The 13,983-nt window shown below is 39.9% G+C and overlaps 1 protein-coding gene across 1 annotated transcript in view; it reads left to right on the top strand.

The window, feature by feature from the left end:
- Positions 1-13,983, top strand: part of RASA2 (RAS p21 protein activator 2) — a 223,099-nt gene that overhangs the window by 69,018 nt on the left and 140,098 nt on the right. The window contains exon 5 of the mRNA XM_029615728.1: positions 1,581-1,657. Coding sequence (XP_029471588.1) covers positions 1,581-1,657 — 77 coding nt within the window. The remainder of the gene's footprint in view (positions 1-1,580; positions 1,658-13,983) is intronic.

Below are 13,983 nucleotides of genomic sequence, written 5' to 3' on the forward strand. Positions count from 1 at the left end.
GTCCTGATAGAAAAAAGGTTGAGAGCCACGGCTTTAGACTGTGCTGAGAACATGCCCCCCTCTGTTGTGAATTTTGGTACGTAGGTATATGTAAATAATATCAATTAGCTAGTAAAAGAGAAAATTGTGATTTTACAGAAGGCAGTTTAATTTGGATTAAAAAAAAATGAGAATGGTTTCCTTCAATAAAATTGACTGCCGAAGCTCTGTATAAACAATAATAATCAGTCTAAAGAGTTTTTACCACTCAACTAGCAATGTGTTTATAGACATTAGATACAGAGCTGCTGTTCCTTTGATTCTCCAAAGTGACCCACTCTTCTGCTGTAAAATGATGAGAAGATAATTCTGTATCTGTTGGTGGTTGCTTTGTTCAATTCAAAGAAATAGTGTCAGCTGCCTGCTGAGCCCTCGAAACTGATTACCAAACCTGTGTCAGAGTAGGCATCTTCCTCCGGTTCCTGTGAAGTGAGTTCTAAACACAGTGATGGTGATTCACAGGTCTCTCGCATTTGCATGTAAGAATTTAATCTTTTTACTGGGTTAATAATAATACTCTGCTTTTTTTTTTTTTTTTGCCAGCACCCGTTACCCATGTTAGTTACTTAGGTAGAAAAGAGCTGACAGCAATTGGGAGCAAAACTGCTGATTTTCAACATTGTTCATAAACTGATATTTACCATTTAAACCTATCTTTAATGTTTAAGAATCTTTTGTTTGTACTGAAAAATGGTTGAAAAGTCAAACCTTAAGCCCAAATGACTTTGCTGCTGGTAGTCTCCTGTTTCAAAGAATATTTCAGTCCTTGCTCGGAGGCAGTGGGACTCAAATCATTTTGGAGGCTTGATTGCAAAGCAGATCTACAAATACGCAGATGCCAGTAAGCATGGGGGATGTGTTAAAAACATATTTTCAAGAAGGGTTTTATGTACAGTTTCAGAGCGGTGGAAAACCAGTTCCAGTAACACGATTTCCCTTCTGTCAGATGACTTGTCCTATGAAAAGCGAGTTTTAAGTACAGGGCTCAGATCCGTCTGGTTACACGGTGCAGAATCATTCCTTGTGAGCCATGAAATACATTCCAACACTACGCGTGGCTTGTGGCAGCACGGTTATTAAATACGACCATACAAAGTACAGTAATGCTTGTATGCTTGGTTTGTGGGAGTTTTTATCCATGCTTTTGTAATGGGTCCTTGGAAGTGTCATTGCCATAAATTCCAATTTTGTGTTCTTGTGAAGGAAGGATCAAAGAAAATTATTGTAAAGTTGTTTTGTAAGTTAAGATCTAAACGTTTTTAATACAAATCAGAAAATGTAAATGACATAAAACAGTGAGCCATAACATTGTATGATGATATGATAATGCATGGACTTGTTTTGAGTCTCATTATGTTTCCATTAAACCAAAATTTATCATCTTAAGTTTAGCTTTTCACAAACACAAAATTTAGTGTTTGTGAAAAGCAGGAATTTAGTTCATCTCTGCTTACGCCACCTAACACTTCATTTGAGGGGGGTTTTTCCTGCCCGTCATCGCTTATCTGCATCTATGGTTACATGTTTGTTTTTTGTTACAGGGAAAAGTCCATCTTGAACTAAGACTGAATGAAGTGATAACGGATAATGGATCTCTGTGCCAGCAGCTTGTAGTACAGTAAGCACAATGTTTTAATTCGTAGAGTAACGACGACTAAAAATCATTGCAAACATTGCACGTTTTTGATTGTTCCTAGTGTTTTTCTAAGGAGGCAGTTTTCAAACTCTGCATTAGGACACAGTCCGCAGGTAATTTTTACCCTGCGGTCTCTGCATGAATTCTCTAGGCAAACATTTCTCGCATGGAAGCTTACCGTGGGTACCAAGTGTGTGCACGTTGCCTTGCTTCTGCTTTATGTGCAAGTACTTTTGGAGGAATAGCATGCACGGATTTGAAAACGGAATCGCTCATCTAAGCAGGAGCTGAAACAGCGTGCGGACACTTAGCTGCTATGAGGGAGAACAACTTTCAAAACTGTTTTACTCATTGATCGGCTGCTGGAAAACATGTCCCCCATCCCCATGCTTAGTTTACCATATGGGGGGGTTCTACCTGTCATTCAGGATGGCCTTTCCTTGAGTCTGACAAGATGGATGAGATTTCAGTAGTTGAAATTCTCCCGTGACATTGCTCCCATCTGTGAGTTCTTGGATTGTTTGTTTGGTATTCTTGCTGGGGTCGTGTTACTGTGCAACTTTCATATGTAATGAGAATCTGTGCACAGATTTTGAAGTTTGCTTAAGAATGTGAGAGGCGCCATGCTTGATCAGGTCAAGGTTCATCAAGCCTAGCACCTTGTTTCCAGATGTTTAAAAAAATTATTTTGCTTTTAGAATGAAAACAAGGCTACTTTCTAATCTTTTCAACTGCATTTGTCAACAGTATCCGTAATATTTTTTGATGATATTTAAATTTAGAAAACGATCCTTTTCTGACTTGCTGCAAACGTTTTTCTAATGAGCTGTTAAGTTGGTTTGTATTTTATGTCTTCAGAGTCCTGTGCCTTCCCATTTAATAATGTTGAGCATAATTTGGAAAGGTGGATTAAACATCCAAACTATAAAAAATAAAATGTATACACTGTGGCAGAGAGTAGTCTGCCCCTATCCTGGAGGCCTAGTTTTCATTTGATGGGAGATTCAGGCACATTGCAGAATGAATGGGTTGAAGGTTAAGGATAGGAGGAAAGTTACCCACCACATAAGGATGTTTATTTGGAAGATCCAGTAGGGAGAACCTGAATCACCTAGGGTAAGGGTGCCTGGGTTTTTAAACTTGGCTGACATTTTCTAAAATAAGATTTTTGGACTGACTCGGTGCAATGATGACTGGATTCAATTTCCAGGTTAGGACTCTGCTCCCCGGGACAGTCTGGGTTGGGGATGCTGTAGAGGCACTGGAAGTCCAAGTCATTTGGGCATAGCGACACCTAGTGGCCAGATTTAGATCCTGCGAGTGCTGCGTTTTGATCATGGGAGTCCTGATTTATGAAGCGTCCATCCCTCCAAGTCCCTAAGAGCTCTTTGCTGAAGTGATGGTGCTGTGTGGGAGGGAGCTATAAAATAGAGAGAGAAGAATCCTTGAGTAGTTACTAAATGAAAGCTCATGCTGTTGGATCCTAGCCTCCGTTCTGGTTGATCCAGAAGCCCAGAGTCAAAAAAGGAAACTGTGGGATAAAAATATTTGATTTTAAATGCCTTTATGTTTAGCGCTAGATCTTTAGACAGTCTTGGGATATAATTTCTTTACGTTTGTCATACAGGTTCTGTGTATGAGAATATGAAGAGCCCTTTCTCATGTGTGCTCTGGGGGCAATTAAGATAGAGAGAAGGTTTGTCTAAGTGATTCATTTTGTAAGAAATAGTCATTTCTGTTATCCTTGTTTCATGCTCGACACGAGTATGAAACATCTGTCAACATTTCTTGTACTTTTCTTGTTGCTGATGAGCATTTCCTGCTAGTTGAATATCTAGGGAGAGAATCAGGTTGCATCAGCAGAGCTTGGAACCGCAGTACAGCAGATGCCTGAAGCCCATTGAGAGAGCCAACAAGGTTGATTGTCGTTTTTTTGTTTTGTTTTTTTTTCTCTTTTTTCGGGCACGGTACAAGAGGCTTTAGCATAAAAGAATAAACCATTTTTTTTCCCTTTTATTGATCAGCTCATCTGTAGGAAATGTTTTATAAGACAAATTTACATTTTCATATTCAAGATGTGTGAGAACAATGGTTTCCAACTTTTTTTTTTTGTGTGTGTGTGGCAGAACAACCGGCACAGGGTTCATTTCATTGTGGTACACCACCACCTTCAGCATCACCACTTTCCCTTCCCTCTCCCCCCCTCCCCCTCAGCCTTTCTTCCCGTCCCGGCCCCGCAGCAGCGTCATTACATTGTCTCCCCCCCCCCCCCCCCGGCATCATGACCATCCCTTCGCCGTCCGCCCACCTCCCTGGCATCACCTTCCTTTTCCTCTTCTCCCACACTCGGTGGTAACTTCCACCGGTCCCTTCTTCCCCCCCCCCCCCCCTTTGCCTTGGAACTGGCAGGAAGTCCAAGCAGCCCTCGCTTGGTGCTGCTGTTTTTTTCCTCCTCTGAACCGCAGGGCCCCGTGGGGGGGGGGGGGGTAAGCGCTGCTCTTCTATCCACCCCCCCCCTGCAGGCCAGGAGGGAAAGCGAAAAATTGAAGGCCGCAGGCAGGGCACAGCGGTTGGGGGAAACGCGTTAGAGGAATATGAAGGGGCATCAAACACTTATCGGGGTTAAAGGACTACTTACGTTTCAAGTTATAAGTCAGATTTTTCTATTGTTTAGCCCCCAAAAGAAATAACATTTTAAAGATTTTCTCCAATTCTGTCTGCAGTTACAAATATCAGTCCAGATAGTAATGAGGCAATAAAAAAAGTACGTAATCTAGGAGTAATAATGGACTCAGAAATCAATCTAAAACAACACATTTCGCTAAAAGTAAAAGAAGGCTACGCAAAACTCATGGTACTCAGAAGACTAAACCCCCTACTAACACCATCTCACTTCAGAACAGTGCTCCAGGCACTAGTTTTTTCAAGCACTGACTACTGCAATGCACGTTTACTAGGACTCCCGAATTCAACATTAAGACCACTTCAAATATTACAAAACACAGCAGCTAGAATATTGATCGGAAAAAGAAAAAGGGACCATATAATTGAAACCTTGGCAAAATTACACTGGCTACCCATTGAATACAGGATTAAATACAAAGTATTATGTACCATACATAAACTAATACATGATAAAGAAGCAGACTGGCTAAACACAGCATTACGAGTACACGTCCCACAAAGAAACCTCCGCTCAGCAAACAAAGCACTGCTAACCATTCCCTCAGTAAGGACAGCAAAACTATCACAAGTAAGAGAAAAGGGCCTTATCGTCAGCAGGCCCCATATTATGGAACACGGTGCCTCCTGAGATCAGACTACAAAGCGATCTCAAAACCTTTAAGAAAAACTTAAAAACATGGTTCTTTAAACAAGCCTTTTCTAAAGAGACCGGAGAATAGAGAACATACAGGAACATGCAAAAAAAGCCCCCAAAAAAACACAAGTACACAGCAATAATCTCACAACATACATGACAGTACTTTATTAAAGCTCATAACAAACATAAATATTCCCGATGTACAGTACCGATGGTACGCCTAGACAAAACTTACACTATCCAACTATTGTGCCCTATTTTATGATCTATTGTAACCAAACCTTTTGGCACCTGTTAGAATGTACTATAGTACACATTCACTTACCTTATTTTATGTGCCTATATGTAAACTGTTGCGTGGTATATATCTTAGCGACGGTATAGAAAAGATTTTAAATAAATAAAATAAATATCTGATGCCTGTGGTTCTAAGGTATTTACCTTTTTAATGGGCAATGTTTTGAACATGTTTGTGTTTTGTTTTGTTTTGTTTTTTGATTGGCTAAGAGCTCCTTAAAGTCTTAAAATTGAAGATAAATGCTTTAGAAATGTAGGTATCAGATATTGCTACATTATTATCTGGACTGATATTTGTAACTGCAGATAGAATTGGATAAAATCTTTAAACCTATTTTTTTTTTTTTTGGGGGGGGGGGAGTGGTAAACAATAGAAAAATTTGACTTAACAACTGAAGATTTAAGTCTTTTAACCCTGATGGGAGTTTGACTCCCCTTAATATTCCTCTAACACATCGTCAGTGTGAAAATATAAATAATTTCCCTGGTTCATTAATATTTGTAAAAAGTCTTTTTTTTTTTTTTTTTTTTTTTTTTTTTTTTTGTGACCCCTGAAGCAATTTTCTGCAAAAGGCTGGAATAACTGTACTGTCATAGGGGGCTGCTACAAGATCTTTATAACTAAAACTTTTTTGTTTCTTTTCGGTTTAAAACCCCATTCTATAAACTAGATAATTAGCTGGGAAGGTTAACTTTGGCTTTGCAAGCCTGCGATTCCGGGAGTATCTTTTTGGATATATTCTTGATTTCTTCTCTGCGTTTATTAGTTTTAATTGTTTTTATGTCATAATTTCTTTATTACGTATTTATTGAAATTGCTATGTTTTTTTAGATGTTAACACCATGTGAACCGTTGTGATGTAACCACGAATGAATGTATACAAAATCTTTAAAATAAATAAATAACAGGCATTTACATTTACCTGCCTCTTATTATTGTGATGACCTCAGTGCCGAGAACAAAAAGGGATCAGGCAGCGCTGCATTGCTGTTTTTATGAATGCCTCCTAATTCCTTTGAAGGAAAAAGAAAAGTGCTGCTTTAGGTACTTCACTGTTGCAGATTGTAAATATTGATAGGAAGTGGGGGGGGGGGGTGTTTCGCTCCTCCTCTTAGAATAGCTTGCTGAAGATGTTATCTTGTGTAGTTAGAACAGAACCAGTGCTGTTCTTGTGGTTGCTGTAGTTACCAGAAGACACGTGGCAGAAGGTGGCTGAATGTAATTTGTCAGCATTCGTTCTCATTTCTAATTTCCATCTGAAATGCATGATTAAGATGGGTAGTCATGCAGCTAAAACTAGCCGGAGATTATTTTTCAAAAGATGAGTAGGGCAAAAGGGCTAAGTATGTCCACTTATTTACAGCCAGAGAGAGGCTCAGCTACATTTTACTTGGGCAAGCAAACTATATAACCTGCATTTTAGTTAGCAAGTCTACATTTACATTCTGTTCATGCTGTCGTCATTATTGATGCCTGATGGTTTTAGTCTGCAGAGAATATAACAGTTACGCTGCAGGCATGCATATGTCAAGGCCTCTAGCCTCCCACAGTGCTGCTGCAAAGTTACCCCTGGCAATGTTGAATTGATTCTTTCTGCCTGGGACCCTGCTTCTTACCCCAAGCCACCATTTCAGCCTCGCCGACCTGCCCCAGCCCTTTTGGGGGGACCCTGTTTGTACTCTTTGGGATGGAGGAGGCACCTGTGGGAACGGTAGATCAGAGGGAGGAAAACTGAGGAAGAAGGATAAGCAAGTGAGAGGGAGGGAAGGGGGAAGAAAGGCGAAAGAATGAGATTGGGAGGTGGGAGGTTATATTGGACAGGAAGGCAAGAGTGGAGGGGAAGAGGAAAGACGAGGAGGAGGATGGGGTGATGAGAGGGGAAAGTAATCAGACGAGAGGAACAGAGGCACCTTAGAAACGGGATCTTACGAGAGAGTGGGGTAAGGAGAGAAGAAATTGGATGAAATTAAAAAGATGAATACAAGGTTGAGAACTCATTTTAATAATAAGATTTAAAACAAGTTGACTTTTAAATTTAAAAAGAGTTTTTATATGTAAACTAAGGTACAATCATAGGCATATTTTATGCAGATGACACTGAATTGTTGTGGGCTCTTGGAAATGGTATTACAGAATATTTTTAAATTTTTATTGCCTAATGTATCCTTGACATGTGTTTACTGGAAAAATGCATCCAAGACGGATATTCTGAACATAGAGAAAACAAACTCCTGTGACAGTTTACACGAGGCTACCTTTCTTGTGCTGAATGGCCAACTGTACAAAACAGTGTGCCAGAAGCGATACAGGGGATCCCAGCGTAGTGACCAATTCATCGCATACCCAGACTTATCATACCAGAATCTGAGGCGCTACAGGAATATTTGCTAGACCTACTAGCTAATAAAAAAAGCCATTAAAACAGTCTGTCTACCCTCCACTTTACTCTAGGCTACAGGTAGCAAAGCTGTTAAAGAAATTTTGGATTTGATGGACCTCTGGCTTTTTCACCCTAATCCACTCTGCAGAATGTTACACTGTTTCATACTAATACTGAGTAATAATGTATATGCATTGGATATTCTTGAATCTGACTTGTTATAGGGATAACAAATATACTTTCAAAACACCGAAAGTTTAGAATGTCAGTCCCGCTGGGATGGATTGCTCTGAAAAAGGTGGTCGTCAGTGAGGTACTTGTACAAAAAGCCACATCTCCTGTTCAGTTTCTACAGAAAATGCCATGAGATCTACTGCCACTAACCAAATGGTAAAGCGATGGACTTGTGAGGGAATGGTCATAAATGGAGATAGAAGGGGTGAATTTCTGTCCTATTTGTGACTATTCGTTTGTCTCTTGGTTCAGCTGCCCTTTGAACGCAACCCAAGTAGCGAAGAGATGTCAGAGGTGACTGATACTTAGGGTCCCTTCATTTTCAGTTTAAACTTATTTTTTACCCATACATTCCCAGATTTTTCCAAAAGTGACGACAAGTTTAAACCAATATTTCTCCTAATTTTAGGTTGATTAAAAAGCTGCTGCTCCAGAACTGCAGATGTACCTTTGCCCCAACACTGCTGAAAAACCAGTGCGGGCCAAAGCACGTGCTGTGTTTGAAGTCTTGCCCTCACCCTGTGGTGCCACCCATGCTGTTTCAAATCCCACCTGCTGTCTAGTGCTGCAGATGCGTTTGAAGCAGGCGCGGTCCTCCAGAAGCACTGCATAAAAGCAGTGCTGCAGAGTGCAGCAGTGTCAGTAAGCATGCTGCTGAAGGAGAGAGGAGGCCGTGCCAGCAGGGAATGGGGGCAGAGGTGGGGATGCTGCTGAGCAAATGGGTGGGAGAATTTGCGTAATACTGTTCTATGATCCAGGCATCTGTCCACCAGAATAAACTCTGATATTTACCAAGGGGAAAAAAAAATCAGTCTTTTTTTTTTTTTTCTTTTTTTTCAGCTGATTTTCTCTGGTGTTCTTGTTACAGTAAACCCTGATAAATTTCTGGGGGATAAAACAAACAATAAAAACTGAAAATGAAGATCCCAACTGATACTGTACTTTGTTGGAAGAGAAATACATTTGCTTTATCGGACAAACATGAAAGCTTACTTCTATGGGAAAGGGACTAATAAAATTCACCCTTGCTGAGCTGGTTTTAAATATAACTCGTGTGGTGTTTTGGGAGTTTGTCTTTGTAAACTGGGGTCCTAAAACAGAGGTTACCAAACCTGTCCTGGGAGGCCCCCCAGCCAGCCATGTTTTCAGGCTATCCACAATGAATATTTGTAAGATAAATTTTCATGCACTGCCTCCATAGCATGCAAATTTTATCTCATGCATAACCATTTTGGATATCCTGAAAACCTGGCCTGTTTGTGGCTCTCCAGGGGCACGATACTTGTATACATTGATTTTGAATAGGAAGGGTATCTTAGAAACTTTTACTCCTGTAAAGATTTTTATTTTTAGTGTTAAAATCGATGTGTTGGTCTTATTTCTGTTTCTATGAATGTTGTGTTCTACCCCGCAGGGAGCAAGGATTTCAGACCTACGGGTTATTATAATTTTAAGTTAAATAACATTCTGAAAAGGGACCCCAAAATTCACCAGTGCCTCTATGCAAAAAGCATTGAATACGTCAGCATTCAGTGTTCTTCAGGACCTACATTGAGTGCCTCTGCAATAGCTTTAAATCGGAGGTGGGCAACTCTGGTCCTTGAATGCCATCAACCGGCTTGGTTTTCAGGATATCCACAATGAATATGTATATGGGAGAGATTTACACACAACAAAGGCAGGGTATGCAAGTCTATCTCATGCATATTCATTGAGCCTATCCTGAAACTCCGCCTATTTGTGGACCTGAGTTGGTCACCCCTGTTATAGGTGAACGCAGATTTTCTCATGGTTGTAGGCATCTAATCTACATAAACACCTATGGGAAAAGGCTTACGGATGTGCTTTTTACTGCAGGGAATCTTTTTGGAAATAGTCAAAAAGACTGGGGAAGTCCTGAAAGATTACCATAATGATGCTTTGAGCACTCTAGTTACTGCCTTTGAGCCGTTATCTGGAAAAATCCCATTTATTCAGAATGGCCTCTGCCCTGTTCCTTCCAGATATAAAGCTCCATTGAAACAGATCTGCTTCGTGCTGTGTGGCTGTGGATATATGAGAACTGCCACACATGCCTATTTTCTGGGTGACATCATCCCTTTCACCAACGCTCTTTAATATCTACTTGCTCCCTCTTTGCCAACTGCTAACTAATTTAAACCTTAAACACTTTCTTTATGCAGATGACGTCCAGATAGTCATCCCCGTCAAAGAATCCTACACCAAAACTCTTGAATTCTGGGAAAATTGTCTTAAAAAAATTGATGGACTCCTCTCCAACCGTAATCTAATACTAAACTCTTCAAAAAGCGAACTCCTCCAAATTTCATCTGAAAACAGTAACATCGACACAAATCCTCCACCCAATTTACAAGCTCCACAAGTAAGAAACCTGGGAGCTATCATTGATAACAGATTAAACCTTAAAGCATTCATAAATCAAACTACTAAGGACTGCTTCTATAAACTCCAAGTCTTAAAAAGAATAAGACCACTCTTCCACTTTCAAGACTACAGAACTATTCTGCAATCAATAATATTTGCTAAACTAGATTACTGCAACTCCCTGCTATTAGGTCTTCCTTCATCTCACACTAAACCTCTTCAGATGGTTCAAAACACGGCTGCGAGAATATTAACTAACACTCGGAGAAGAGACCACATATCACCAATCCTCAAAGACCTGCACTGGCTGCCAATTCACTACAGAATCATATATAAATCCATAACCACTATCTTCAAAGCTATACATCAACACTCTCAGCTCAACCTTCAAATTCCTCTCAAAAAATTTACGTCCAACAGACCAATCAGAGAATCCTATAGAGAAACCCTACAAGTACCACACTTCAAATCCATGAGGCACATAACCACCAGAGACAGAGCTTTCTCCACTGCAGGACCAACACTGTGGAATTCCATCCCACCAGATTTGCGACAGGAACCCTGCCTTCCCACATTTAGGAAAAGACTCAAAACGTGGCTATTCATGAAAGCCTTTCCCGAACTAAACTGAACCTATTCCATTATTAAATAGTCGCTCAGACTTTGCCTTAATCATGGTAATTAACATCCCTACCTCATAAGGGCAATTCATTAATGCTTCAAGCACATTGTCTGACATATATACTCTCTCTATTTAATCCCCTGCTTCTTTTTCTATGCTCCAAGTTGTATTACTCCCTTGTTTTATTGTAACTGCATTCCTTAGCCTTTCTCTTGTTTAATGTGTTAATGTTTTATCATTACTATTATCATTATTTATTACTATTATTAGGATCAATGTTATTTTTTACCTTTTTGTTCCCTATCCACTTGTTAAATGTAAACCGGCATGATGCGATATTTATCGCGAATGCCGGTATAGAAAAACTTAAAATAAATAAATAAATAAATAATCCCTTAGGATGATGTCACCCATTAATATGACTAGGGTTTCTCCTGTCTTCAAAGAACACCTGTTATACATAAGCAACTCGGGTGAGACCTTTTCAGTGGGATAAGACTCTATCCCTTGTCTGTCTTCTGTTCTTAACTAGACGCCACTTTAGTAAAATCAGGAATTATCTATGTAGAGACCTTAAGAAATGTTAAATAAAACGTCCTTAAAATTTCCTTAGGAGAAACGAGGACATTTAGGAAAATTTAAGAAACGCAAATTGTCTTCAGAGATGATTTCCAATGTTTTCCAGTTTATGGTGGATAGACTCTGTCCCCTAGTAAGTGCAGCATCACATTCTTGTAGTTTAACACAGATTTGAGGAACATAAGAAATTGCCAGGCTGGGTCAGACCAAGGGTCCATCAAGCCCAGCAATCCTGTTTCCAACAGAGGACAAACCAGGCCACAAGAACCTGGCAAGTACCCAAACAGCAAGAAGATCCCATGCTACTGAAGCAATTAATAGCAGTGGCTTGATTAATAGCAATTAATGGACTTCTCTTCCAAGAACATATCCAAACCTTTTTTGAACCCAGCTATACTAACTGCACTAACCACATCCTCTGGCAACAAATTCCAGAGCTTAATTGTATGTTGAGTGAAAATGAATTTTCTCTGATTAGTCTTAAATGTGCTACTTGCTAACTTCATGTAATGCCCCCTAGTCCTTCTATTATTCAAAAGTGTAAATAACCGATTCACATCTACTCGTTCAAGACCTCTCATGATCTTAAGGACCTCTATCATATCCCCCCTCAGCTGTCTGTTCTCCAAGCTGAACAGCCCTAACCTCTTCAGCCTTTCCTCATAGGGGAGCTGTTCCATCCCCTTTATCATTTTGGTTGCCCTTCTCTGTACCTTCTCCATCGCAACTATATCTTTTTTGAGATGCGGCGACCAGAATTGTACACAGTATATAAGGTGCGGTCTCACCATGGAGCAATATAGAGGCATTATGACATTTTTCCATTTTATTAACCATTCCCTTCCTAATAATTCCTAACATTGTTTGCTTTTTTGACTGTTGCAGCACACTGAGCCGACAATTTCAATGTGTTATCCACTATGATGCCTAGATCTTTTTCCTGGGAGGTAGCTCCTAATATATGGAGCCTAACATCGTGTAACTACAGCAAGGGTTATTTTTCCCTATATGCAACACCTTGCACTTGTCCACATTAAATTTCATCTGCCATTTGGATGCCCAATCTTCTAGTCTTGCAAGGTCCTCCTGTAATTTTCACAATTCGCTTGTGATTAACTACTCTGAATAATTTTGTATCATCTGAAAATGTGATTACCTCCCTCGTCATATTCCTTTCCAGATCATTTATAGTTATATTGATAAGCACCGGTCCAAGTACAGATCCCTGAGGCACTCCATTGTTTGCCCTTTCCCACTGAGAAAATAGACCATTTAATCCTACTCTCTTTTAACCAGTTTGTAATCCATGAAAGGACATCGCCTCCTATCCCATGACTTTTTAGTTTTCTTAGAGGCCTCTCATTAATTTTCTGAGTATGATCTTGTGTAGTTTGAGTGCGCTCATTTCAGGATAGAGAAATTCCCTTAACGTCTTTAACTGAGTCTATCTTGTTAGAAACAGACTGGTCCATTTTGGTGATAACATTTGAAGTGTTGTGGACTGCTATTTAAGAAGATTATAAATTTTGCAGATTCTCCTCATACTGTCTACTTGATTACAATAATTCTCAAACCGAAATTTACTCTGCCTCAAAATATTCGCTCGCCAATGAGATTGTATAAAGTATCTTATTTGAGCATAGGCTAGAAAATCAACCCTTTGCAAATGATATTTGTCTATGATATCGTGGAAGAGAATAATCTGTCCTTTATCCAGAAAATGCTGAAAGTTGGTGATACCCAAATCCAGCTACAACCTAAATATTCTAGAGTAGAAGCCCATGGATAAGGAGCCATTATGAAAAAGGTGAGAGAAAAAAAAGTAGGAGCTACTACCCACCAGCAAATAGTCTTCCATTGGGACCATACCCACAGAGTAGTACATAGCGCTTTGGGCATACAACACACACTTCCAAGTGGCCCTAGGCTGCCAAGGAAGGGCGGAAAAAGGTATCTCCCGTACTAAAGCTTGCTCAAGCAAAACCCATTGTTCTATGTATTTCTTCCTGTGCAAATCTAATAATGCTGTGATGCTGCAAAATACCAAATTTAAATTGGGGACTCCCAGACCCCCCCTAATTTTAGTCTGATAAAGTCAACCATGCCACCCTTGGTGGGCATCTTTTCCAAATAGTCATTTTTTGTCAGGAGCGTAAAATGGCTGTAGAAATGAATATAGGCAACGTAAACAGGTAAAGAACGCGAGGGAGGACATTCATTTTGACGATAACTATGCGTCCTAGCCACAAAAATTGATCTCGTTGCCATTTTTCCAAATCCCTAGCTATGGCCTTTATCAATGGGATATAATTGAGAGTAAATAAATCTGCAACACAGGGGTTTATGTAACTCCCAAGTATTTAAGAGAATGCTTCGCCCAACGAAACATGAATCTCTGACTTGGGTAGATTAATATTCAGAAGTTCAGATTTATCAAAATTAGCCTTGAAACCCGCAACTCTGCTGAAATGATCCAGCTCATCCACAG

Source organism: Rhinatrema bivittatum, chromosome 9 (genome assembly GCF_901001135.1).
Source record: "Rhinatrema bivittatum chromosome 9, aRhiBiv1.1, whole genome shotgun sequence".
NCBI lineage: Eukaryota > Metazoa > Chordata > Amphibia > Gymnophiona > Rhinatrematidae > Rhinatrema > Rhinatrema bivittatum.